This window comes from Malassezia restricta, chromosome VIII (assembly GCF_003290485.1).
Source record: "Malassezia restricta chromosome VIII, complete sequence".
Classification (NCBI taxonomy): domain Eukaryota; kingdom Fungi; phylum Basidiomycota; class Malasseziomycetes; order Malasseziales; family Malasseziaceae; genus Malassezia; species Malassezia restricta.
This window is the reverse complement of record NC_040200.1, coordinates 63,534-89,781: the sequence shown is the minus strand read 5'-3', so window position 1 is coordinate 89,781 and position 26,248 is coordinate 63,534. Positions and strand designations below refer to the sequence as shown.

The window sequence follows — 26,248 nt, the reverse complement described above, 5'->3', positions numbered from 1 at the left end:
CCTACGGAGCGGGATCGTCTGTGTGCGCGGCGTCGGGCGGTGCATGGCGCGCGGGTTCGCCTGGTGGGTCGGGTGCGTCGAGCCCGATGTTTTCTTCGCTCTGCGGCGACGCGGCGCGCTCGTTGGGCGCGGCGGCGGGGGACGGCTCTGTGGTCGGCGTGGCGTCGTTGGCCTCGTTCGCGTCGGCTGGCTCCGAGTACTCGGATGGCTCCGTCTCACTGGCTGGCTGGCTGGTCTCGGTGGTGCTGCGCTGCTCCTTGTCGAGCAAAGCGCGTGCCAAGGCTGACTTGTCGAGGGGGCGCTGGACGTGGACGCCGGGCGGTGCGTGTGCGAGTGCCGTGTGGGTGTTGTGGGCACAGTGCGTGTACACGTCGCGGGCGGCTTCGACAAAGGCAGGGTCGTCTTGGAGCGAGACGTCCAAGCACCGGAGGGAGGCGTTGCGACGCGTGCCGGCGGCGAGGCCGAGCATGCCGACGAGGCCGAGTGGATTGCGTGTGAGGTCCAGGTGCACGAGATGCTCTGCGTCGGGCAGGCACTCGGCGAGCACCAAGGCGCCCTCGGCGGCGAGCTGGGTGTCGGCGAAGACGACGCGCTTGAGTCGCGGATGCACGGCCAAAGCGACGCGCAGTCGGAGTACGCCATCCAAGGCGGGTCCGCCGCATGGATTGCCGCTCAGGTCCAGGGTCTCGAGGGTTGTGTTGTAGCGCAGGGCGTCGGCGATGCAGGCGAGGCCGTGCGGCGTGATGTGATTGTCGGCGAGCGAGCACACGCGCAGCGTGCGATTCCTGCGCAGGGCCGTCGCGAGGATGGCTGCGTCTGCGTCGTGCAGGGCGTTGCCTCTGAGGTCGAGGGTGAGCAGGTGCCCGCGCGCGGGTATGTCCGAGAGCGCGTGCTGGAAGGCCTGGGCGCGGGCGATGATGGCCTCGCGCCGCTCGTGGCGGCGGGATGGCGCGTGGGGCGCGTCGTGGCCGTGGAGCAGCGAGGTGATGACGTGAAGTTGGCTTTCGTCGCCGTACAAGTCGTCGGTGGCCGGGACGGTCACGACGCCGACGCGCTCGATGTCTTCGATGGCGGGGCGGGCGTGTTCGTCCCAGTCCATGAGCATGCGTGACAGGCGTGGTGCGCTGCCGTCGCCCAGGCCGCTGTGGCGCAGCGATACGTGCTGGAGGGACGAGGCGCGCACGGCCTCGGCGACGCACTCGAGGTGGGCGGGGCGCAGGGCGCTGTGATCGAGTCTGAGCGTTTGTAGCGTAGAATGACCGCGTGTGAGGGGCGAGAGGACGGCGCGCCAGGACGATGTGGATAGGGCGTGGTGCGACAGATCCAAGTGCCGCAGGACGCGGTCGTCCTGGACGAGTGCGCCGATAGCGCGCCATCCGCGCGTCTGGATGCCGGGGTTGTCGGCGAGGCTGAGCGTGTGTACGCTGTGGCTCGTAAAGACGGCGGCTGCGAGGGCGCGCACGGCGTCGGTGTCTAGGCCGCAGCGATCGAAGCGGAGGACTTGGACGCCGGTCGGGGCGCAGAGCATGTCGGCGAGGGCGACGGCGTGCGGCGCGAGGGCAGTATCGGCAAAGTCCAGCGTGCGGGCGCGGGCCTGGGGCCACAGCGCCGCCTGTGCGAGCACATGGATGATGCTGGCGTGCGGCGCGTCCTCGCGGGCTCGGCAGCAGACGCGGTACAGGCTTTCGAGTTCGCATGCGGACCAGGGGCGTCCGCAGAGGCGGCGGGCGCGGTCGAGGGCCTCGGACTCGATGCGCTCGCGCGTCTCGGCCTCGTGCGCGGGGGCGCGTGTGCGGGAGATGGGGTAGGTGTGCGAGAGGTCTTCCGTGCGGAAATGGACGTGGCGCAGGCCAGCATCATGCATGTGCTCGGGCGGTGTGCTGGGCTGCTGCCCGTGCCAGCGGCGGAGCATGTGTCCGAGCAGGTGGCCGTCCGGCACGGGCACTTGGACGGCGACGTTCTTTTGGGCGAGGCGCGCATTCACGCTGTACAGCCACTCGCGACCGGCCCAGAGAGTGTCGTTCGCGAGTGGCGGCGCAGCGCGCAGAATGCTGCGGCCTGGCTGCGTGCGTGCCTTCGAGGGAGGCAGCGGACGCACGGCGCCATGCGTCTCGTCGTCGTCGTCGGCTTCCGTGGCCATCGAGCCGCAGGCGGCGAAGCGGCGCCGCGGAGCTACGAAGCGCTATGAGGACCTCCACTCCGCTGCGCCAAACGTGCGGAGCGCAATGCGTCCTTCGCCGCTGGGCGCGGCGGTGGGCGCGGCGGGGGCGCCGATGGCGGTGCGGAACGTCTGCTGCAGGCGTGTGCGGGCGTCGTCGTCGAGGGCGCGCGTTGCGGTGCGGAAGGCGTCCGCGTGCGTGCGGGCGAGCTCGACGACCGCGTGCACGACGTGCGGCGACGGCGCAGGGCGCTCGAGGTACGTGACGGCGACGGGCACGCACACGCGCAGGGCCGCGTCGGGCGGCATGGCATGCACGAGGGCGACGAGGACATCGAGCGCGGCGTCGGCGTGCGTCCGCAGCGCGTGCGCGACGAGCGACGGGAGGCACGCGCCCAGGCACAGGTGCAGCGAGTGGCGCGGCGGCTGGGCGTGCACCATGGACCGGAGGCACTGCAGCGCGATGGGCGCGTCGTCGTCCGTGTCGAGTTTCTGCGCGAGAAGAAAGGCGAGGCGCTCCGTCACCTCGCTGCTGATCGTGATGGACGCGTCGAGATGCGTGAGCACGAGGCTTGCGCTCACGAGGGCATGGCCGCTGCGCCGCGATACCATGTCGCCGGAGCGCGCGCGCAGCGCATCGCTCATATCGATCATCGCGCTGAGGAAGCCTTGCACGGCGCGGTGCGCGAGATTCGCGTCGGCGTGCGCGGACGCACACGCGGCCGCGCAGATCTCGCGGAGCACCGACAGGGCGGGCGTGAGCATCCACGCCGCCTCGTCTTCGCGGCGCGCGTACGCGACGAGCATGTGCAGCGAGACGGCGACGAGCTCGAGCTGCAGCGACGCGCTGCCCACCGCGATCATGTCCGCGAGCGTGCACCACACCATCTGCAGGAGCGTCGCGCGCTCCGTGCGCGGCGTCGGCTGACTCGGCAGCAGCTCCATGACATGGCTGAGCAGGCGCCACAGACGGCCGAGCTTCGACGACGGCATGTCCTGCACCGTGCCGTCGTCGTGCAGCAGCAGGCGCTCGCGCATCGAGCGCACCATCGCGCGGATCAGCTGCACGACGCCGCGCTGCACGGCCGTGTCCGTGCCCAGCAGGGCGCGCTGGCACACGCACACGAGCTCGTCGAACGGGGCGTCCTGCAGCAGGAACGACCCGCTGTACCGCACATCGACGAGCACGTGCAGCGAGCGCAGCACGACGCTGAGCAGGCTCGGCGCCGCAGGCCGATCGAGCGCCTCCCACAGCGTCTCGAGCGCGAGGCCGTACAGCGCCATGAACGCCCGACGCGCATCGCCCAGATCCTGCGCAAGCGCCGCCTGCACGACGTCAGGATGCGATGCAAACACGCTCGTGAGCGCCTGCAGCAGCGTCGGATACGCCTGCGCGAGCGTGCCGCGCATGTGCGCCTGCACGAGCGGCGCGAGCGCACTGTCCGGGCTCAGCCACGCACTTGCGACGGACGCGGTGCGATCGGCGCGCAGCGTCGCGTACGCCGTGAGCATATGCACCCACGCCCGCGCGAGCGTGGGGACATGCGGCGCCACGAGCGTCGCGAGGCCCGGCGTGAGCGCCATGCGCGCCCACGCGCGGATCACCGCGACGTGCACGTACGCGGCGGCCTGCGCCGTGAGCGACGCGTCTGCGCTCGGCGCGCCCTCCAGCGCCGATACCATCCGACGCCCCATGCGGCTCGTCGGCGACGCATCGATGCCCGCGCTCAGGTACACGCCGCTCACGGCGATTGCCGCCGCACGCACGTCCGGCGGCGTGTCGGCGCCCCACGCGGCCGTGAGCGCGGCCGTGAGCTGCGCCTGGAACTGCTCGAGCAGGCGCGCCTCGCCAAAGTCCGGATCCGGCGTCTCGGCGAACGACTCGAGCACATCGCGCAGCACCTGTAGGCCCTGCGACCGCACGGCGCGGTGCGTCGCCGTGCTCGCACTGCACGCCGCCCGCAGCATATCGCTCACGCGGCTGCTCAGCACGCGCCGATCGCGCGCATCGCTTCCGCGCCCCACATGCTCGGCGCGCGTGTGCACACACGCCAGCACGTCGTGCATGCACGTCAGCACAAAGCGCTGCGTGCGCCACCGCACCGACAGCGCCTGCGTCTCGGTGTCGTCGGGCGCGAGCGCCATCGCCGCTTCGTCGACGTCGCCGCCCGCGCCCGCGACGCGCTGCGTGCGCAGCGCCTCGGGCGTCAGCAGCACCGTGCAGCACAGATCCATCCACGCACACGGGCGCATCGGCGCGGTATCGCGGAGCCAGGCGTGGATCAGCGCGCGAATCCCATCGAGGTGCGGGTGCGCGTCCAGCTGGCGCAGCAGCGTCACGAGCAGCGACGGCCCGCCGTAGCGCGCGAGCCACGCCGAGCCGCGCTGCGCCATTTGGCCGTACGCCCCCGCTGCCGTCGGAGCGAGACGAGGCTGCTGCACGGCGTCACGCAGCACGTCGGCCCACACGCGCGTCGCCAGCATGCTCGGCACGACGAGCTCGAGTCGCTGCAGGCCGACGATCGCCTCCGGCACCGCGTCGCCTCCGTCGTGCGCGAGGTGCAGCAGGAGCGCGTACAGCCAGTGCCGCGTCGCTTCGGCCGCCTGCAAGTCCGGGCCGAGCACACCCACCAGCGCACTCAGCACGCGCGCGACGCCCGGGTACGCCGGCAGATGTACGCGCAGATTGCTGCTGCCCACACTCCCGCCCTCCGGCTCGTGCGTCGCCGCCGCGCACAGGCGCGTCATGAGGCGCAAAGTGCTCTCGACGTACGGCTCGTACGCCACGCCAGCCGCCTCAGCGACGCTCGCGAGCGCCTCGAGCGCACAGCAGTGCACGGCCGGGTGCGGATCGTGCGCGAGCGACAGCGCGAGCGTGTGCACGCTCTTGGTCAGCGGCGCGGCGCGCAGGCCGCCGAGGCGCGCATACATCTCGCCCAGCGCAAGGACGCACGCCGCGCGAGCGTCCGCATGCCGCGCATCGCCGATCTGCTCGACCATGCAGGCCACCTGCGCCGAGAGCGACACGGAGCCCGCGAGGCTGGCCAGGTAGCCGTACAGCTCCGCGGCGGCGCGGCGCAGCACCGCAGGTCCCTGCTGCAGCGCCGTCTGCGCGACGCCGCGGATCGCCGCATTGATGCGCTCGTTCGCAAAGCCCGACGCGCGATGCACAGGCTGCGCAGCCGTACGCACGGCGCCCAGCAGCGCGACGACGCTGTTCGCCATCACGGCCATCCGCCGCCCAGGCTGCTTGTCCAGTGCGGGGCGCCGCTGCGCGGCCTGCAGACCCTCGCTCGCGCCGATCTGCACGTCGCGGCACGCAAACGGGAAGAGCGCCGCGAACAGCTCCGCGGCCGCATCGACCTCGGCGACATGCGCCGGCATCGGCGCAGGCGCGCGCGGCACGAGGCCCCAGCCTGCATCCGGCTCCACAGGCAGAGCATACAGCGCCATCGTATCATGCTCCAGCGCGCCCGACACGGGCGTGCCGACGCGCGGACCTGCCTGGCACTGCGCAGACACAAAGCTCGGCGTCCACGCGTCCAGGGCGACGCGGTCCTGCGCCAACAGACTCGTCACGCCCATCGCCACGCCATCCTGCACGGTCCACGGCGTCGCGCCCGGCGCATGCACTGGCGGCGCCGCGCCGGATGGCGATGCGTACTCGGCTCGCGTCAGCCACTCGACGCACAGACGCAGCAACGCGGGCGCCAGCGTCTCCATCGCAGGCGCCTGCGCGAGATGCGTACAGCACCGCAGCATGCGCGCACGCAGCAGGGACGCCTCACTCGTGCCGGGCGCGCGGCGCTCCCACGCCGCGAGAAACGCCAGCGCTTGACTTTGCAGCGCGACGAGACGCCGCGCCGTCTCGGGCGTCAGCAGCGCGTGGCCGCCATGCAAGAAGAACGCGTGCATGCTGCTCAGCGCGCCGAGACGCTCCGTTACGAGGTAGGCACCCTCGTCCATCTCACGCCACGGCCGATCCGCCCACGCCTGGCGCCAAGCGTGCAGCAGCGTCGGCACTTGCGCGCGCAGAAACTCGGGGCCCAGCGCCATGAGCGATCCCACGAGCATCCACGCACTCCCGACCGCCGCCGACGCATGCGGCGCAGCTGGCGTCTCGCTGTAGCGCGTCCGTAGATCCATCGCGAGCAAACACACCTCGTCGACATCGTCATTCCGCATGTACAGGGGATGCTGCGCCGCTACACGCGCGAGCGCCGCGAGCGCCGCGCTGTGCCCCACGAGGCGCGCACGCAACGACACGCCGCGATCATGCTGCGGCTTGCTCAGAGCCTCGGTATCACGGCGCATACATCCGAGCAGCTCCGCGTACGTCGGCGCCAACAGCCATGGCTCGACGCTGCACGCGACACTCAGCCACCACGCCGCGCGCACTTGCACGGCCAGCGCGGGATGCGTCAAAAGACGCCTATGCACCTCGTACAGCGCCTCATGCAGCGTCGCAGAAAGCTCGCCCAGCTGCGCCACCAGCACAGCCGTGGCGTCGAGCGTCACGCACAGCGCCGCCTCGCTCGGCACGGGCTGCGTCGGCGTCGACGGCGGCCACATCGCAAGGACGTGCGTGCCCAAGTACGCGGCAGCGCGCTCCTGCGCCGGCTCAGAGAGGGCCGGCCAATGTGGATCGAGGAGGCGGCGCACCAACTCGGCGCCGTTCGGCAGGCGCGTCGCGATCTCCTGCACGAGGTGCGTGTAGACGACGTCCAAGTGCTGCTCGAGCCACGCGCTGCCGTGCCGCGTCAACAGCGCATCGTACATGCTAAGCATCTCTGTGCGTGCTTCCTGCGTCGACGCGCGACTCAGGTGGCCATACAAGAGGTGCAGCTGCTCAGAGACCGCATACACGGGCTGGACGACGGGGTCCTTGCCCTCGTCCGCCGCAGCAGAGGACGCTGTCTGGCACAGCAGCACGGCGGCGAGACGCGCGAGCGAGGCTCGGGTATGGGCGTCCACGCCGTGGATGGACTTGACGACGAGCGCGAGCCACGCCTCGATCTCCGCTCGGGATGTCGGCGCGAGCGCCTCGAGACACGCGGCGCAGCCGCGCACGACGGCGCCGGCCTTATCAGACAGGCCGCTCTTGAGCACTTTGAGCACGTCTTTGAGCATCGCAGGTGGCGGCGTCAAGCACGCCAACAAGCGCAGCGCATAGAACCGCACCACGACGGTGTGCGACGAGGGGCGGATCAGGCGCAAACACGGAGGAATCGCCGAGCTCTGTGATCCGACGTGTGGCGGAAACGCCCGCACCAGCTCGCGAGACACATGCATCGCAGCCACATGCGCGGGCGTCGGTATATCGGCCGCGAACACATCGCGCAGCAGACCCATCACTTCAAACAGAGGCGGCTTCGGCGCATCCGTTCTATACACCAACACCATGCACCGCGCCACGAGGTATCGCACGCTGCGTCCCACCTCGATCTGATGCCAAGGCGGCGTGCCCGGACGAACGCCACACAGACTCAAGAGGCGATCCACGAGCGCCGCCACGCCTCGCACCTCGCCCTCCTCCAGCAGGCACTGCACACGCGTCAGCCACGGCACAAGAAACACGTCCGCACGCCCCTGCTGCACGGCCTCGACCACATCGGCCTCCTCTGGCAGCAGCGGCATCGGCCGCCGCGCCTCCTCGGCTCGTGCCTCGGCGGTCATGGTCGAATGACTAAACCCACGACGCGTGGCGGCGCTGGGTTTCTTCATGACGTCATGGCGCGAGTGCCTACGGACGCCGGCGGCGCTCGCGCAAAGCGGCCTCGTCCCCTACGGACACGCGTATGCTGTGCATACGAACGGCGAAGCGGATGCACTGCCCCATGAGCACGCCGTGTTCCTGCCGGAGCGCATGACGTGGGTGAGCACCGTGCGGTGCGATCAGCCTGCGCCGTCGCCCTGCCCAGCCCCAGCGCCCGGCATGCATGGGCCGATCTGGTACAGCGATGCGCACGAGGACGGACTTTGTCACACGGACGTGATCCGTCGCGACGCGTGGGTATCCCGCACGTACGAAGCCGCACTGCCCTCGGCCTTGTGGGAGGCGTTCCACGCCGCCCGCGCCCAGGCTCCCGCGCCAGGCCAGACGCCCACGTCCGAAGTAGCGCGAGCGAGCGCATCACTCGCGCGCATTCTCGGGAATGCCCTGCGTGGCGAGACGCGGCCCGTGCCCCTGGATGGCAAGGTCATGACGCAGATGCTGCGCTGGGACGCCTCTCTCGAGGCACTCATGCGGCACTTTGGATGGCATGTCGCGCCCATGGAAGATGCGCCGCATCGATTGGCGCTGCATCCACCTCCCTCCATGAGCTGGCGCATATACACTGAGCTCGCCGTGTGGTGCACGCATCTGGGACACGCACCGCCCGCGCCACCGCCCGGCTGGCGCATCGAGGCCCATGCCTCTGTGCTCATGCCAGCCAACGTCCCTACGGCCGATGCGCAGACGCACTTGGCATGCGCACGCCTGGGCGTGTCGACGCAGGAAGACGCAGGCGTCGTGTGCGACATGTACCGCATGAACACGGCGTGCTTTCCGCACCGCCGCCAGGAGCTGTTCCTGGCACTCGAGTGCCTCCACGATCTCCGCCACGCCGGTGAGCCGCTCACGACTCTGATGGCCATAGAGCAGAGTCAAGGGCTCTACGCGTACAAAGACGTCCGCGCGAGCTACGCGCGGCTGGGCGTGGCCATGCCCGCTGTGGCACCGAGCCCCGCCTCGCTGTGGGACCCATCGCCATCGCCACCGCCTGCGCCAGTGGACAAGGTGATCGCAGCCTACGATCGCGCTGTGAAAGAGGCACTCGACCACGGCACCGACGAAGACCTGCGCAGCGCACGACAAGCCTTGCGCACCGTGGCGCAGTACCACGCGCCTGCCCCCGCCCTCGAGGAACGCGAGCGCAGAAATCCCATCCAACATCCCGACGACGCCTACCAGCTTCTTCAGACGAATGCGGACGTCGACGATGCCCTGCTTCTCGTCGGCTACCAGGTCTACGCGGCTGAATCACACGCCCGCTCGGAGCTTCTTCGCGCCGCTTTAGAACGAGTGGCCGAGGCGCGGCACAGTGCCTACCTGCTCCGCTTTTTGCGCGGCGAAGCAGACGCGGGCCCCGCGCACGACATGCCGCGGGGACTGCACAATTTGGGCAATACGTGCTATCTCAACTCGCTCCTCCAATATCTTGGATTTATCGCGCCGATTCGCGACGCCGTTCATCGCGCGGGCACGGAAGCCAAGTCGGCAGAGCACCAACGTGCTTTGTCCCTCGCGCACGAACTCGACGCCCTCTTCCGCGATATGGCGACCTCGAAGGAATGGGCCCTCACTCCCCGCAAGGAACTCGCCTATCTCGCCCTCGTCCCACTCGCCTGGGAACAAGCGTATGCGTGCTCCAAAGACGAGCTCATGTCGCAGGTCACGACCCAGCAGGACGTGTGCGAGTGTCTCGGGAACATGACGACACTGCTCGACCAAGCATGTCCATCCGACGAGGTGCAGCGTCTCTTCCTCGGCACATCGATACAAACGCTGGATCCGCCTCCCAAGGACAGTCCGCGAACGACCGAGCAGACATTCACATCCGTGCCCGTCACACTCCTTCCCGACGTGCGCAGCATGTACGACGCGCTTGACACCTTTTTCAACGATGAACAAGTGCCTTGGGACAACGAAGCGCGCCTGCAGCGGCGCATCACGCTCAAACAGGCCCCACCCCTCCTCCAAATCCACGTTCAGCGCGTACAGTACGACCGCAAGGCACAGCGCATCGTCAAACATCAGGCGGCGTTGGACCTGCCGGATACCCTCTATCTAGATCGGTACATGGATGCCTCTTGCGCGCCTCCAGAACGTTTCGATGCGCTCCAAGCGCTGCATGAACGCACCCTTGCACTGCGTCGCGAACGCGCTGCCCTGCTGGAACAGGTCCATCAACTCCAGGGGGACGAGCTCATGGCTTTGGAGCGCATAACTAGGCGCCTAAACGTCTGGAAACATGCCGCAGAGCAGAATCAAGATACAGAATGGCATGCTTTGTTGAACGAGCACGCTCCCTCTGAACTCGAAAGTGTCTCGCTGATCATGCGTGCCAAAGCCCAGGCACTGACGACGCAGGCCGACGCCCTGCACTCCGATCTCGAGACATTATGGTCGGAAGAGACGCACCTTCCGTACCGACTCGCCAGCGTGTGCATGCACCGCGGAGAAGCCACACACGGCCACTACTTTGTCAATCAGCGCGATTTTGCCAAGAACGAGTGGATGACGCTCAACGATACCCATGTCGCACCCATCACCGAGGGAGAAGTGTCCAAAGACCCTACGGGCGCTACATCCTACCTTGTGGTGTATGTGCGCCAAGATGTACAACACATATTATCCAGCCCGCGCCATTAGCCGCGACCGTAGCGAGCCTTGCGGCCCATGTCAAAGGGTAGATATTTGTAGCGTATCATATGTTCAATCTGACGGCGCATAGTAATCACAAAGAGCGTAGCAAAGTACAGCACCAAGATGGGCCAAAACACGGGAATATCGAATACGCGGAACATGGTGGCGCCCAGCGACACGAGAATAGCTTGTGTTGCACTAATCCAAAACTTGAATTCGGGCAGTCGCCGTATAAATGGACGGAACTCGTCCTGATCCTTCGCATCGGTGGGGTGAAACACATCACTCATAAGACCAGAGCCACCAGCGCCTGACAACGTGGTAGGCAGACCAGGTTCGCCCTCTTCCACGTCTTGGGCGGCCAAGTCGGACTCAAAGGCCGGGTCAAATTTGGGCGTCAGGAATGCAAGAAACAAATTCAGCAGGTAAATGAACAGCGCATAGCATACAATGTACCAGCCATGCATAAGAATAATCCGCAACATGAAGAGGAACAACAGCCCCCCCGTGATGCCCCAGCGCTGAATAGGAAACGGCGCCGTGATATCAATCATGTGCTGCAGGCGCATGTTCAAATTCGACACCTTGGCCACGATGTTTTTCGGCGAGAGCATAGGCAAGATCGCTGCAGCCCCTTGCGCTGGGGCACCGATCCCTTGGTCATCGGCACGCATCATACTGCCTGCCTCGTTGGATGCGTGCTGGCAACAAGCTGGTCGCCTGCATGACGCGCCGCGCTAGGGGCGCCCGCCTCCACTGGATCACGTGGGCTGCCAACACCACCATGTCCGCCTCGCCTTCGTATGCTGGGTGGGAGCCAAGTGAACATGATGCCGACGTACCGCGCGAATCAGCAGGTATAAGTGCCCAGGCCATGTGGGAGAAATACATCCAGAAGAGAAAACCTGCTGCTTTTGATGGCCTCTTGGACGATGACACTTGGCATGGAGAGCGCTTGGCCGACCTAGACTACCTGCGTCAGCGGGCAGGCCAAGCGCAGGTCAAGGTAGAGCCTATCAATACTACGAAGCAAATGTTTGGGACAGCGGAGAAGCGTGAGGCCATGACATTCGCCCAATTTCTTGACGTCGTGCAAGACAAGCGTCAGGGTGGCAAATACTATCTGACGACGCAGTACGAGCAAGAAGAGGAGCAGGGCGAGGACGAAGACTGGCCTGATATGGATCCGATTCTTCCCTCTCCTGTGCATCTGCTGCAAAAAGATTTTCCTCTGCATCCACGTATTCTGGGCAACCTGGTTTTGCAGCAATGCAACCTTTGGGTCGGCGGTACCCAAGAACCGAAGTCGTCTGGTTTGCATCACGACTTCCACGATAACTTGTACCTTTTGCTGTCAGGATACAAACGATTCATCCTCTTTCCCCCGACTGCCTATCCATACCTGCGCTTACGCGGACATGTTGAGCATCTGCACAAGAACGGGCTGTTGGTGTATGAGCCGGACCACCGGATTCGAGCTGATGGACTCGATGAAATCGATGCCGCCCACTGGCGCGTAGCGTCTCGCTCTCACCAAAATGGAAAAAAGAGGCGGAACCATGCTCAGCATGATGTGCATGGATCGTATGAAGAAGCCAAACAAGCACTTCAGGAGATGAGGGCCAAATATGACCCTGAAGAGGATGAGGACGACGATGAGGAAGATGACGACGACGAGGAAGATGACGAAGTCCTCCAGGATCCTGAATCTGACAATGATGCGTTTGAGCAAGATGAAGATGAGTACGAGCAGCTATTTGAGAGCGATGAACCTCCGAGCTTTTCATATATTGCGCCTAGCGTGCTCCACGAACATTTTCGCATTCCGTCCCCCATACCTGCTCCAAAAGATGTCGACAAAACAATGATCCCCTTGCAGGGATGTCCTAAACCCTTGGTGGTAGATTTAAAACCAGGTCAAATGCTTTATGTTCCTGCCAGCTGGTTCCATGAAGTCACATCGTACGGAAGTCATGGGTCACCTCATATCGCATTCAATTACTGGATGCATCCGCCAGATGGACAGGATGCCAAGGAACCTTATGTCGATACAGAAGTTTGGAATACCATTCGGAACCGTGTCATACTACATAACCATAACTAAAAATACTTAGGGAATCTGATGCTTCTTAAGCTTAGACAGCAGCAGTGAATCAGCCTTGCCGATACGACCACCAAGCAAGTCGAGCATTTGCTGCCAAAACTTGCCCAGAGACGTGGCTGCATTGACAATATTGAACCAAGGGTCGAGCGTCTGGGTAAATTGACATTCATTGTACCAATTCTTGCCCCTGAACCGATCACGCATGAACCATAGGACCGAGGGCAAATTGGTAATTTCTGTCGAAGTGTGCCCCATCTCCGCGCCGACATTGGTTACAAATTTGACCTTGGCACCGTTTCGGCACCATGTCTGGGCCGTCTGGTATGCATCGCCATAGGGCACGACGGCATCAGCTATTGCATGGAACATAAACACAGGGGCCTTGGGTGTAGGAACATTGTCGCCTCCCAGATGATACTTGCCAAATGCTTCCCTCACGTTTGAATCAACAAAGAACGAAGAACCGCCCCGGAAAAAGTTGTCTGAAATGGTTTCCTGATAAAGAAGGGGAACGAGATTCTCATACATGCACGCATGTCGAGCGACGTCATATGCAGCCTGACCCCTACTTGTGAGTCCGCGCCGTATCCATTTGAAATCATTGTCCACGGCCGAAATACCCATAACACTTCCAAAGGCAAAGCCGGCACCAGACGTGCCGTCGATATAACGAAGCCAAGTGAATAAATTCGTGATAGTGCCGCCCAAAGACCACCCCACGACATTCAATTCGGACGCATAGCTATCTTGCAAGCTGGCAGCCCATCCATTGGCGAGGGCACCGCCTGAGTAGCCGTATCCAATCACCTTGGCATCGCTGTGCAAATTTGCCCGGTCAAAACTGAGCGTAGCACGAACAGCATCAAGGATAATATGACCTTCTAGTGGACCAGCGGTGAAAGCGCTCTCAGGGCCCTCATGATCAGGCACAGTCACAATCCAGCCTTCATGCAACAAGGACGTGATAAACAGAGATTGGTAAGAGATGGCCAAATTTTTTACGACATTGTTACCGAGCTTGAACCTTCGACTCGGGGCACACAATGGAGAAATGGAGTCCTCATATACAGACGCAGAAATAAGCTTGTCACGGTCGTGATTGTCGGGGATCAGTACCGTGGTCACCGATGTGGTTGCATCGCCATCATGAAGCCCTGTTGTACGATACAAAAGTTGATAGGCAGTCACTCCGAGCTTAAAGAGACCAACAGGCGCCACATCTACTTTACGCCTGGACAGGATCTCACCTGGCTTAGCATTCTCCCATCCGTTAGGGGGGTTGTAGAACCTGTCGTCATCAAAAAATCGACGGTGATGTTCCCAGCGCAGTGAACCAGCAGAATTATAGCCCGCACACACTTGAAAAATGGACACCAGTACCACCACTAAACCAAGGCTGAACCGAGGCGGCAACATGCTTGAAGTGGCCGCTCGCACCGTTGCTCAAGATGTTGTGGGACGCGTGAGGAATGGAATCTAGCTGGGCATGACGCCCACCCCCGTCGTTGCATTATTCACATGCAGGATAAGCCGCTGATTGGTCTTTCGTTGACATCTACTCTAATCTTACATCACCAATCTTAATCGCATGCCAGCGACAATTTTTGATTTTCTCCAAGCAGCTTAATCCGAAATTATGTACATTCCCCACTATGCAGCTCGACGCTTTGATCATCACGACTTGGTAAAATTTCTCCGTTTAATGCTTTCTTTAAACACCTCGTCCGTGCGACCCACCTGGGCGCCGAGCACATTGAGTAGAGAGTTGAACACCTCAATCAGACGGGCACCCAAAATGTCTGGCTTCCACAATGGGTTCAAGTCTGATTTCCAATGACATCCCTGTACAAAGTCGACGCCGCTCATTCGGTCACGAATAAATTTGAGCACAAAGGGTGTGTTCATCACTTCAGTAGAAACATGACCCATACTGATACTCGTATAGTCTTGGAACAGAACGTTCGCACCGTTATTGCACCATATATTGGCTGTTTGATTGGCCCGCTCAAACGGAATAATTTCGTCGTTTCTTGCATGATACATGTAGACAGGTGCTCTAGGCGTATATCTCTTTTCTGTACCCATGGTGAGTTTGTTTAGTAGAGGCGCAATTTTCTCATCAGTCAAAAGGGTGTTGCCGTTGGACACGAACGAATCGAGTGTCATATTTACATTTTGCAATCCCACGACAATACCAATCATGCAATGCTCGCGCGTGTACTGAAGTGCATCATTTCCAGCAGGAGTAATCACAGAGCCGATGTAGTCATTCACCTCAGGGTACGAATCGACCAGACCAGCAATACCAGCAACAGAGAACCCTGCAAAAAGTCCACCATTAACGCCTCTGAAAGTCCCAGTGAGATTGGAAGGGGTACCACCTAGCGCCCAACCGACGACGTTGAGCTCAGATGCATAAGAGTCATGCAAAGAAGCAGCCCAGCCGCCAGCCATAGCTCCTCCAGAGTAACCAATACCCACAATAGGGTCATCTGGTTGCAATTTTAGAGTGTCGAAATTCAATGTAGCACGTAATGCATCCAACGACGCGTGTCCATGGATAAAGCTTGATGAAAAAGCTGATAGAGGACCCTGATGATCAGGCAATGTCAGGATCCAACCATCATTTAGTATCGAAGTCCACATCAACTCTTCCACTGACTGGATCGGATTCACTTCATTAGGTGCACCTAGCTGAATCTTGTAGCTCGGAGCACAGTCGACAAAGTTACTGTCTTCGTACGGCATGACCATCACCAGCTTGTTTGTCCTGGCATTCTTTGGCACAAGTACGGTTGTGACAGTGAACGACGGGCTCTTGTCATCAACACCAGAGGTTCGATAAAGAAGCTGATAAGCACCGTCCAAATGAATTTTTCTTCTTTCAGTGAAGCCTGCCTGAATTTTGCGAGAGGCTAGTATAGTTCCAGGTTTGGCCTTTTCCCAACCTTCTTTTGGCACATAAAATGAATCTTTTGTAGGTGATACGGGCTTTTGAATATGTCTTCGAATACGCTTCACTTCATAAGCATAGGTCGTAAATGTACAGAAAAGCGCCACAATTAAGAAGAAGCGTATGTACATGGTTGGGGTCTACGACGCGCACGACGCGAGCTGTCATAAATCGGTGGCGTAAATAAATGTAGCCGCAAATGGAGGCTTCCATATGCTAATGTTTCGTAATCTTCGGTCCCTTGCATTCTCCCAGAAATTTTCGCATTTGCCTACGTGAGCCAAGTGGAGGAGCAGAAGCTTGGGATACCGAAGCTCCCAAAGCTTACGATCGATTGTGAAAATGAGAAATCAGTGCCTAGAGTAGGTGTGAGCACCCTACTTATGCAAGAACAATTCCATGTACTTGGTAGCACATGAGAAACCAAATAAGGGACTATTTGCAATATATATATGCACACACACAGGTGATCATGGGCGAACGCGATCTACGCAGTGTCTGTCCTACAGGTGCATCATGAATGCTGCGCAAAAACCCCACAATTGGGGCCTTGTCTGTACGACGCACGCATATATTTGGATGTCGCCCATTCATGCAAGAAAGAGCTATATTATGCTTTTCCAAGCATACTCGCAAGTGTAGAATTTGTAAGCAGGGCGGATGGGTGGGCAAGGCGTAAATCTGTCACTTATGATTCGAGAATCTGCCCTGTTAGAATCCAAAGTATGCATACCTCACATGTGATGTGTGCTCACCTGATCCTGTAAATTCCAGTGTGGAGGATATTCGTTGATATATAAAAACAGCTGAGAATACTCTTGACGTATCGCTCTAGCTCGTAACTTCGAACGCTTGTTGAGCCTGTTGATATGCGTGCTGCCACTTTTTTCACGCTACTTTTCCTGTTTGCCGCATGCCTGACCGTTCTGGCCGGTACACCTCATGGTAAGGCCCTCGATCGTCGTCTCAACTGCTACGACTCGATTCAACAGGCTCCTCACATGTGCCTTGACTTTGTGTACGGTCTGATGAAGTGCTTGAAAGATTCGGTAAAAGAGAAGGCTCTTTGTGTCGATGATTACTGGAAGTATGTGTCGTCGTTCGACAATTGCGCGTACGACTTTTTCAGTTGCCTCATTCCTCCGGGTGTGAAGTGGAGCTAAACACTGCCCTTCTCTGGTTTCTTGTTTCTACCAGTATGAATGCAACGAATACCTAGCAATATGTACTGTTACAATTAGCGCTGTAAGCGAAACCGAGCTTGGGAATGATAGAAGTGAATAAGTGAAGAAGGGAACTACATAGTCAGGTAAAATCATGATGCAACAACATTAACAGCTAAGATCCAGTATGTATTTCACGGGCTAAGAAGCGCCAAGGGGAGGCGAAAACTTCATATGAGCTTATTACTTCTGAGGGGCAAAGCCAAGGCGTTTATGGTCGTGATCAAAGACAATAGACGTAGTCTGAAAGAATGGATCTCCCATAATCCAGGTTTCCAACGGAAGGCCGGAGTCCACGCCAACAATCGATAACAGACATTTCTTACCAGCAGTTCCTCGCGCCACATGTTCGCGGCTAAGCTTGAAATCAGTACCTCCGTATGAAATAGTAACATTGGGGGTGATATTACAGTCAAAGACACCATACCCCATGCCATCACTCTCAAGGTAAGAAACACCTGGTGTTTTTTCAATCAACTTCTTGAGTTGCCTGCGAGAACCCATTATGAATGTGGTTCCGGAGTCAATTGCTGTTATGGCTTTCTGACCATTGATCCGGCCACCAACAATGTAAAAGCCCCAAATAGGGTTAACATCGACCCAAGTAAGCTCACCACAAAACTTGGATGAGTCAATATCTCCGAAATTCAATGAAGAGCCTTTACCTGATTTTAACGTGAACTGGAAAAGGTTCTTCTTTAGCTTATTTTGTTGCTTGAATGCCTCCATAAGCGTTAGATGCTCATCATCGAAACTCTTAATGCTCGGAAAACTCAGACCAGCGATTGCCTTGTTTTTTTCGAAACTTTGCAAAAAGTTTTTCTTCGAGACACCAATTGAGAGGTTCTTAGCGTGGATTTCACCAACACTGAAAGAGTCAATGAAAATACCGCCTTCGGCTTTGGAGCCATCGGCGTAGCCCTGCGAGAATGTCTTCTTGGTATCGACTGAAGTATTAGACTTAGCTGGATCATATGGATCCTTTACAATAATAAAGTCTGCCGAGCCAGTGTCGAAGTGTGCCAAAACACAGGTAGATGGCTTACCAAGACAGACTTCACCGATCCACTGCGTTTCGTCGCTGATGTCCTTCATGTTAATGGAAGTCACATCAGCGCGCTTGCTCATCTTTGGAGTATGCCAAATGTGATCCTTTCCTGTCCTACGCTTGTAGCTTCGAATACCAGATTCATACTTGTGAAGGATAGCTTGGAAAACACCTTTTAGTTTTCTTATATCATTGATAGGCTCAGAGCCTCCGCGACGGTCCACATTGATAACGACACCTTCATGGGCTGAGACTAAAGTTGTGAGAGCAATTGCTGCTGCAAAAATCTTGATACCGAGTTGCATGATGTCGGCGGGGTGACGACTAGGGCTGAAGCCGCTGATACCTTTGATACATTTTACCCTGAACCATGCCCACGTGCACCTGTCTTCCAATCCATACAATTTTCCGACATGAGTTTGGTTGATTACGTAAGTGTTCTTGTGCCAAGAATTATCGGCTGTCAAATGTACATTTTGGCTATGACGCTGAAAATCCGCATGGATTTAAAGTAACATTTATCCACCAAGCCCTTCTTGCCTTTGTGCGCATTAATTAAAAATACAAACGAACGGTGTCTTATAGTTATGCTGTTTTCACAGTACTTTTTGATAGAAGCGTTCACTCGTTGAGTTAAAGTGGGCATACTTGCAAGACTGCCTGCGACGAATGTACTTCGACTAAGGCGTAATAAACGCGCGCGCACTCATGACATTTCTAATGACCTGTTCCACTATTCTAATCCGTATTTCTCCAGTGTGGCGCCACCCTATCTTTTTCTAGTAATTCGATGATGATGGCAATGAATTCTGTAGTGTAATGCAAGCTGCGGCTATTGTGCGATTATGGCACATAATCTTGACAGCCTCAAGTATTAAATTCAGTCATCGCATTGGTCATTTAGCGGGGAATCCCACACAAACACGGCATTGGCCCTGCGACGCCCATACGCGTCTTTGTCGAACTAGTCAAATTTTTCTTCGGGAAATTTTTTACGATGGTTCGAATCGGCAATGTTGATAGGCTAGACAAAGAATTCATCAACGTGACGGTTTGGCCTTAACAAGTGGAGTAACTTAAGTGGGCCACAAATTAAAGCTGAAAAAAAACTTCGGAGATATTTTCATACATACAGCCAGGCGGCTGAAACTTTAAATGGTGGAAGACATCTTATTCCAGCCATCACAGACCTAAACTTAATCATGTTCAAGGCTTTCGTTGTTCTTGCTGCTGCTGCCGCCTCGGTCGTTGTCGCCTCGGACCGTGTCTCCGTGAAGGGCTACACTGCCGACTCGAAGGGCGCCCTCGACTGCAAGTTCGGTAGCGGTGACATCCTTAAGAAGTGTGGTACCTGCGCTAAGAGCATCACCGAGTGCGCCTCCTCGAACCCCAACAAGACGAAGCAGGTGTGCGTTAGCGACATCGCATCGTTCGCTCTTGACTGTGGTGGCTGCGCTGTCGACATCCTCGAGTGCCTCTAAACAAGAAACTAGACATTCGGCAGACATGACTTAAGTCTTCACATTGATGGTGAAGTCTATCTTTCGATGAGCCATGATCAATTTTATGAATTAGTACCGTGTAATGATTCAATCTGTGAGAGTTTAAAGCATTGTAGCGACTGATGTAGCGCTTTGTTCAGAAGCATACACACAGTATGGAAATACTTTCGTTATTGCAGACTGAGCTCTTCGATGTCTGTACCCTATGCCACAGGTTATGCTTCGTATGTGAACCTACCACAAGGAAAAAATGTTAAGCCTTAGACGACATAATCGGTGGCAAATTGGTAGAGATAAGTCATTCTACTAGAGACGAAGAGCTTAGAAATTCGTCGAGATACCGCATAAGTACCAGTATGTCCATTGTGTGAGACGGGTGGGTTTAACAATCGAGCCGGTTGCACGATACCGAAATGCACTGATTATACCAACATGTATAATGATTTGAAGCTTCACAAACCCCAAGCAATCTCACTTGTCTGGTTGAAGTACTTGATAACTAGTCACTAGCTTTTAGAGTTCTGCAGCGGTTTCTTTGTTCCATGCATACCCTCCAATGAAATCTAAAAGATTCATTTTCCATAATTTGAGGTACCAGATGTCAAGAAGCATTGGTACATACTATTATGTTTCATGATAGCATAGTGCTAATGTCATGTTGCGATTGGTTTAGCTCTTAGCGAATGTCGCGTGTAGTTAAGCTAGAACGAAGCTTGCTCAGTATTATGAAATAAGACCTTGTCCTTACTGCATACTCGAATTTGATTCAGAAGCGCGTCGATTTATACACAGATTGGTCTTGAGAATAATGTATCAGCTGAGCGAATTGGCTAATAAGACGCAGCGCCCTAGCGATTCACAACTACATTATCACCAATTGCTTTAATGAGACATTTTATTTCGATACTTGTTGCGATTTTTCGAGTTATGTCCAAAATATTAGCTTGTTCCCTAAAGAATGCCAAAGCAAACTATAGATGAAGGAGGAAAAGTGCTTATGAGACTTCATGAGATCCAGCTAAAGCCTCTGAGCGAATATTACTTAGGAATACAGGGGAACTAGGGGTCAAATTTGAATTTGTCTATATTCAGACGATAAGGCTTTTAAAACGTATCATTCACACCGAAATCTGTCAATAACTGACCATATCAATTTACAGTGTGGAGACATGTAGCAACTTTGGGGCAGTTAATCGTATCTTATCGTTTCATGACGTGCCTGAGAATGTCTCTTCGGCTGATATAATTTGCCAACATATATCTACATAACCTGACTGCCCTGAAATAAAAATTGGAGATCCATTGGGTCCAGTTTGCTCCACTCTGTGAAATCGTTAGTTGAAGAGCACCTACGTTTCGGGAGTCTGTCGTTAGTTCATGAAGTACGCACGATTTTCCGTTTAAGGCGGCCTGAGCCAGTTGACGTTTTTTATCCTATTGTTACATAGATAGGCACGTACCTGTAACGCGAGGATTCGTTGCTCGACAGTACCGTCAATGGATAACTTGTATATATACATTTTTGGATTGACCGAGTCTGCGTGAGTAGAAAACCAACATACCGGTGAGCGCGATCAAACGCTTGTTCCTCAATTTGCGGATTCCACCACAAATCACAAAGAATTACACGGTTACAGCATGTGAGGTTTAACCCAGTGCTGCCAGCTTTGAAGGAAATCAAAATAATCTTGATGCCTTCATCACTTCGAATCTTTTGCAATGCCTCTTCTCGCGCATTTCTTCGCATAGATCCATCGTAACGTACAAAATTTCGACCACAGTCGTTTAGAGCATCTTGAACCAAATCAAGAAAGGAAGTGAACTGACTGAATATGATAGATTTATCTCCCTTGGATGTTTTATCAAAGGTGTCCAATAAGTTAAGGATCATTTCAAGCTTGGTTGACATGGTTCCAGGTGTGCCCCAGTTGATACCTTGCTTTTTTTCGCGACTGATCTGAGCCTTACAACCAGAACAATACCGTGCTTGCTGTTCAAGTAATGATATCTGACATCTGTCACAGTTTCGGGTTTTAACCGACAATCCTGACAATAACGAGGCCAGTTCTTCGTCCTCATCTTGTACATTTTCTTCAGCAGTTGGTTCAGATAAATCGTGTAATGGGAGCGCTGTTCTTCCAGTGACCAAGGCAGGATGATTGCAAGCTTGCCGTAGGCGCAGTAACATAACAAGTGCTCCCATATAATTGATATGAGCTTTTTGTGACTTTTTCCAGTGTGTTTGGATCCGGTCTTCCAGTTCGCGATAAAAATCTCGCTCATTCTCCGACGAAAATTCTCGTGAGACGATTTCAATTGATCGCAACGGCAAGTCGAGTACTCGTCGACCCTCGTACATGGCATCTTTCGTGCGACGCAGCATGATTGACTTCAAAACGACACCCAGACGCTGCAATCCCAAATCCACGTAAGTCTGCTTATTACTTTTTAAAGGGTCATGAATTTTCTCTTCAAAGTGACGGAAGTCATCGAAAGGTGATATACGTAAGAAATGAATGAGACTGAAAATCTCCAATGCATTGTTTTGAACTGGTGTGCCTGATATACACCAGCGAGTAGCCGCGCAACTAGAAAGTTGATAACAGGCTAATGAGCATTTAGCCCGATAATTCTTGATATTTTGTGCCTCGTCGAGGACAATACGCAGCCAGTACATTTGAAACAAAGGGTATTTGGTGTGGTTGTTGGCCGCCTTAATTTTCGAAGGTGACGAAACATCATCGTCGTTGAGCATGCCCCAATCCGAGTCATCAGAGTCGTCCAAATCATTCGCAGACGCTTCGCGCAACTGCTTGTTGGCACGCGTGGAGGGCAGACTGCTTTCTGACTCTGTCGCTTTCAGGTACTGTTCATACTCATTAGCTGCTGTGGCGTAAGATGTAATGACAATGTCTGCTTTTTTCAGCTCATCCACATTGGTCGTACGACGTGGTCCATGATGAATATAGACAGATAGCTTGTGTCTTGATTTTTCAAGCGCCTCGCGCTGCCATTGCTCCATAACAGCAACGGGAGCGACAATAAGTGTCGTCCTGGTTCGTGAACGAAATACGCTTTTTCTGGTCAATCCAATGAGATCATCATTCATGTCCAAGTCTTCCTCCTGTTGACCTGAATACAAATCATCTATGCACCTGTGTTGCAAGACAAGCGCGAGAGTTTGTATCGTCTTTCCAAGGCCCATATCATCAGCCAAAATACCACCCTTTCCTTTGCCTTGCTCACGCTTTTTCATCCATTCAACGCCCTGCACCTGATGAGGCAATAATGTACATTGCATACCAGGCACGCGAGACTGATTCATATCAACCTTTTCTGCAACGGACACAATTCCTTCGAGCATGTCTCTGAGCTGTTTTTCACGTTCAGCCGTTGGAACATGCTTGGAGTCCAAAGGGGTACCACTCAGCGAACCGGCGGGACTGCCGAAAGCAGATGACATGGATTTGTTCGGAGTTTGCGGCCAGCCAGGTGAAGCGGGAAATCCGCGACGCATAAGTGCGGCCTTTGTGGGTGTGCTTAATGAAGTGCCAGAGCCCTGAGAGGATTTTTCTGGCGTGCCCACCGGCGTGGGTGCCTTGAATGGCATCATTTTTACACGAGGTTCAGAACGCCATGGTTGTATGACAGGCCGATTTTTGTTGGAATCTGTTGGTGTCGATGCTCCTGGTTCCATCTTGTCCTTTCTTTGCTTCGGTGATGGACTTTGGCTCTCAAGCTGCTGCGCCAGCAGTCGCTGGCGCATAGCCTCCATGATGTAACAAGCCACCTTCGCTCTCTTAGCCCAACACCGCGCAACGCGTGTTTGTGGAGGTCTTGACACTGCCACGTGGATGCTATGTACACAAGGGGGAGGAGGAGCGTGCACGCTTGATGCCTGTGAGTTTGGCATCGGGGGCATGGTCTTGGAGGACGGGCTGGTACTGTTCGAGAGAGCGTAAATCTGCATAAAAGAGAACCTGCTATTAATCAGTCGAAGACGTACCGTGTGAGCCCATCCAGCACGTTCCCCCCAGATAGCTCGAAGTTTCTCTGCCACATCCTCATATCGTTTAGAGCGAATGTGGTACCAACGATCGGCAAAATTGAACACGTGTCGATCAACAGGTATGCTTGAAGCCTGGTCCAACGACATTAAAAGAATGCAACTGAATGTAAGAGGCATGTTCACGTACTCAGCAACTTTGGGTCCAATGCCTGGAAGCGTCATGAGCTCAGACCGAGCATCTTCGTAGGTTTGCGAGCGAAGAGATAGTAAGTGCTTATATACAGCCTCATTAATATCTGCAGGCTTTGCATCCGATCCGCACTGCACTTTCTCGCAAAGAGCCTGAGCTGTGCGGGTCAAAAATTTGGCCCGGTACCCGAATCCTAAAGCACGCAGCTTGGACTCGACATCAGGTTGCGCAAGTGTCGTAGGCGGAGGAAAAGGTCGATACGTGATGGTAAGAGGTTTATCAGCCACATCGGAGAAGTCTTGCTTCTTTGGATGAAATGTCGTACATAATCGCGCTCCCTCGGGGTAAGTGTGTGAAAGCAGGGGTTCCGAAAAGTGTTCGCACAACTTGTGGACCATCTGGCTGATACGGGGAATATTGTTATTTGAGCTGCAAATAAATGCGCACAAGCACTCCCAAGGGTCTTGGCGCAAAATGGTTGTACCATTGAATCGGTTGGCGTGCTTGGCAAAAATGGGGTCTCTTGCACACCACTCTTGGAACCATGCGTCGAGAGGCACGTCCAGGTTAAAATAATCACGTAACCACGATTCAGTGTCATGCTCTTTCTTCTCTGTGGGATACAAGATGCGATAGAGGAGGGCATTGGTGACGGCATCGTGGCGCAGCAATATAACGCGGTTGGCTAAACACAGCGACCATTCTGCCTCGATTTCATCACTCACAGGATCCAGCCACGCAACTTGTCTCCATCTGAATACTTGTCCACATTGATGCGCAATGGTAAGTGGAAGGGCCACCTGCCCAGCATACGAGAGCGGTAGGCGCTGATACCCAGCAGGTACACGTCCCACACCCATCCACGTTCGTAAGGGGGGCGAGTCTTACGATGTGGAGTGGCAAGAACTTGTCTAGCCAGCACGACGAGGCAGCCTTGGCCCTCCACGTCGAACGGAACATGGTCATGGCAACGGGCCGCGTATCACACATTGTGCATCCCCGGCCCACTGGCCGGTACGTGTATGAGTCTTCGTCCGAGGAAGATGAATACGATGGGGGTGCTCGCTACGTCTCGATGGATGCGCTGGCATCTGATGATGACTCGGACAGTGAGTGGGACGCGCCTGATCGGGCGACACGTCAGTCCATGGCACATATCCGGCTTGCCAATGAGCTCGATCCCTGGGAGCGTTGGGAGAATGTCTGCGAAAAACGTGCCTGGGAGCGGGTTCGTCGAGCTCGAACGTTGGAACCCTCCGTACGTGCTTCAGCGCCGACGTACCAGCAAGATACCAATGTGGATGAAGTGCAAAACATGCTGGCTCGATTCCAAATTCAACAGCGTGCTGTTGAACAAAAAGAGCGCGAGGGATTTGAGAAGCGTAATGCGAAGCTATGGGAAGGAATTGAGCTGGCCATTCGTCAGGCTGAGCTGCGGGCTGCTGACGAAGCGAAGCAATTAGCGGAAGCGCGCAAGAAGCAAGAAGAAGCAGAGGTCAAGGCCAAGCTAGCGCGGGATGCGGAATTGGCGCGCATTGAGTCAGAGAAGAAAGAGCAAGAAGCCAAAAAGCGCGAAGAAGAGGCCAAAGTGCGTGCCCAAGCTGAGCAGAACGAAAAAGAGCGTGCGGCGAACGTCTACCGAGGCGGATCGCACGTTTGGGAGACGGCTCAAACTGAATACGCACATTGGCAAGAACGCATGAAATACGTGAAGCAAAACATCTTACCGAATGTTGCACAGCGTTCAGACTGGCGTAAGCAGTGCTTTGCAGCTAAGCGAGCCATCACGCCCAAGATTGGGCAGCTGACGAATTCTAGCACAGAAATTGCTCGAATTACTGCCGCCATATCAGATGTATTGCAGCAGGCGCGGGATGTACCGGATCCAGATGCTGCGACATGCCTATACTTTTGGATGCTCAATCACCTAGCTAAATGCTTGATTCGACAGGCCGAGCAAGAAGTGGCTGCGCGCCAGCAGACCGCTTTTCCTCTTGCGCGTCTGATCATGGGACTACAATTACGTGGACATGCTGCTGTAGGAGACGTCTTGATGGCTCGACTCGTGAAAAAGTGTCCATGGGTCTTGGCGTACCTGCCGAATCGTGGCGGAGAAGATGATGCGTCGTACCGTAAACGACTTGGATTCAAAACAGTGGATGAACCTATGCAAACGTACTCAGCGCGTATTGCTGGCATCTCTGCTTTGTATTTTGCATGTCTTCAAACCAATCTTGAGTCGGTGGCCGCATGTGTGGCGCTACCGCCTGGGGTCTCTGTACGCGATGCTGCCCAACATATACCCGATGCTTTGCGCCCTGGGCGACTCTGGACATGGCAGATTCGATCGATGACGCCTCCTCTTACGGAGCAGAGACTCGTCATGCCTTTGTGGTGCACATTTTTGGAGATGGCCGGCCCTGTTGTTTTGCAGCGCTATAAAAGGCAGCAAGCCAAAATATTAACTCTCCTTCTTCAGGAAGGCGTCCAAAACAATCGGCTCGGCGTACAGGAAGCTGATGACACACAAAAAGCTGCGCGCGTTCGTCTCACCCTCCTTCTGGATACATGGTCGGCGAAGCAATCTTTCGGCGAGCATGCTTCCCCCGGTCGAGATATGGATACGTAGGAACCGATTATGTACTATAGAA

General features: G+C 56.4%; 13 protein-coding genes across 13 annotated transcripts; 5 read left to right on the top strand and 8 right to left on the bottom strand.

Annotated features, from left to right (window-relative positions):
- Position 1: 1 nt before the first annotated feature.
- Positions 2 to 2,140, bottom strand: MRET_4104 (NLR family carD domain protein 3; the record flags this gene model as incomplete). Its single annotated transcript, XM_027630731.1, has 1 exon — positions 2 to 2,140. The coding sequence occupies one exon, from the start codon at positions 2,138 to 2,140 to the stop codon at positions 2 to 4; it is 2,139 nt and encodes a 712-aa protein (XP_027486573.1).
- Positions 2,141 to 2,182: 42 nt separating this feature from the next.
- Positions 2,183 to 7,834, bottom strand: MRET_4103 (HEAT repeat protein; the record flags this gene model as incomplete). Its single annotated transcript, XM_027630730.1, has 1 exon — positions 2,183 to 7,834. The coding sequence occupies one exon, from the start codon at positions 7,832 to 7,834 to the stop codon at positions 2,183 to 2,185; it is 5,652 nt and encodes a 1,883-aa protein (XP_027486577.1).
- A 46-nt stretch (positions 7,835 to 7,880) lies between these two features.
- On the top strand, positions 7,881 to 10,574 carry MRET_4102 (ubiquitin carboxyl-terminal hydrolase 25; the record flags this gene model as incomplete). Its single annotated transcript, XM_027630729.1, has 1 exon — positions 7,881 to 10,574. One exon carries the CDS (start codon positions 7,881 to 7,883, stop codon positions 10,572 to 10,574), a length of 2,694 nt encoding a protein of 897 aa, XP_027486688.1.
- On the bottom strand, positions 10,571 to 11,242 carry MRET_4101 (protein RER1; the record flags this gene model as incomplete). The annotated part of the gene is made up of 1 exon (XM_027630728.1): positions 10,571 to 11,242. The coding sequence occupies one exon, from the start codon at positions 11,240 to 11,242 to the stop codon at positions 10,571 to 10,573; it is 672 nt and encodes a 223-aa protein (XP_027486575.1).
- Positions 11,243 to 11,352: 110 nt separating this feature from the next.
- Positions 11,353 to 12,672, top strand: MRET_4100 (Jumonji domain protein; the record flags this gene model as incomplete). The annotated part of the gene is made up of 1 exon (XM_027630727.1): positions 11,353 to 12,672. One exon carries the CDS (start codon positions 11,353 to 11,355, stop codon positions 12,670 to 12,672), a length of 1,320 nt encoding a protein of 439 aa, XP_027486681.1.
- A 6-nt stretch (positions 12,673 to 12,678) lies between these two features.
- MRET_4099 (secretory lipase) lies at positions 12,679 to 14,088 on the bottom strand (the record flags this gene model as incomplete). Its single annotated transcript, XM_027630726.1, has 1 exon — positions 12,679 to 14,088. One exon carries the CDS (start codon positions 14,086 to 14,088, stop codon positions 12,679 to 12,681), a length of 1,410 nt encoding a protein of 469 aa, XP_027486562.1.
- A 258-nt stretch (positions 14,089 to 14,346) lies between these two features.
- On the bottom strand, positions 14,347 to 15,756 carry MRET_4098 (secretory lipase; the record flags this gene model as incomplete). Its single annotated transcript, XM_027630725.1, has 1 exon — positions 14,347 to 15,756. One exon carries the CDS (start codon positions 15,754 to 15,756, stop codon positions 14,347 to 14,349), a length of 1,410 nt encoding a protein of 469 aa, XP_027486561.1.
- A 738-nt stretch (positions 15,757 to 16,494) lies between these two features.
- On the top strand, positions 16,495 to 16,788 carry MRET_4097 (uncharacterized protein; the record flags this gene model as incomplete). Its single annotated transcript, XM_027630724.1, has 1 exon — positions 16,495 to 16,788. The coding sequence occupies one exon, from the start codon at positions 16,495 to 16,497 to the stop codon at positions 16,786 to 16,788; it is 294 nt and encodes a 97-aa protein (XP_027486554.1).
- A 243-nt stretch (positions 16,789 to 17,031) lies between these two features.
- MRET_4096 (secreted aspartic endopeptidase) lies at positions 17,032 to 18,201 on the bottom strand (the record flags this gene model as incomplete). The annotated part of the gene is made up of 1 exon (XM_027630723.1): positions 17,032 to 18,201. The coding sequence occupies one exon, from the start codon at positions 18,199 to 18,201 to the stop codon at positions 17,032 to 17,034; it is 1,170 nt and encodes a 389-aa protein (XP_027486553.1).
- An 897-nt stretch (positions 18,202 to 19,098) lies between these two features.
- On the top strand, positions 19,099 to 19,377 carry MRET_4095 (uncharacterized protein; the record flags this gene model as incomplete). Its single annotated transcript, XM_027630722.1, has 1 exon — positions 19,099 to 19,377. One exon carries the CDS (start codon positions 19,099 to 19,101, stop codon positions 19,375 to 19,377), a length of 279 nt encoding a protein of 92 aa, XP_027486556.1.
- A 1,515-nt stretch (positions 19,378 to 20,892) lies between these two features.
- MRET_4094 (SNF2 family helicase ATPase) lies at positions 20,893 to 23,173 on the bottom strand (the record flags this gene model as incomplete). The annotated part of the gene is made up of 2 exons (XM_027630721.1): positions 20,893 to 20,935; positions 20,961 to 23,173. 2 exons carry the CDS (start codon positions 23,171 to 23,173, stop codon positions 20,893 to 20,895), a joined length of 2,256 nt encoding a protein of 751 aa, XP_027486555.1.
- Positions 23,174 to 23,255: 82 nt separating this feature from the next.
- On the bottom strand, positions 23,256 to 24,457 carry MRET_4093 (N-glycosylase/DNA lyase; the record flags this gene model as incomplete). The annotated part of the gene is made up of 3 exons (XM_027630720.1): positions 23,256 to 23,378; positions 23,405 to 23,567; positions 23,595 to 24,457. The coding sequence occupies 3 exons, from the start codon at positions 24,455 to 24,457 to the stop codon at positions 23,256 to 23,258; spliced, it is 1,149 nt and encodes a 382-aa protein (XP_027486558.1).
- A 98-nt stretch (positions 24,458 to 24,555) lies between these two features.
- Positions 24,556 to 26,226, top strand: MRET_4092 (nucleoporin GLE1; the record flags this gene model as incomplete). The annotated part of the gene is made up of 1 exon (XM_027630719.1): positions 24,556 to 26,226. One exon carries the CDS (start codon positions 24,556 to 24,558, stop codon positions 26,224 to 26,226), a length of 1,671 nt encoding a protein of 556 aa, XP_027486557.1.
- Positions 26,227 to 26,248: the final 22 nt, after the last annotated feature.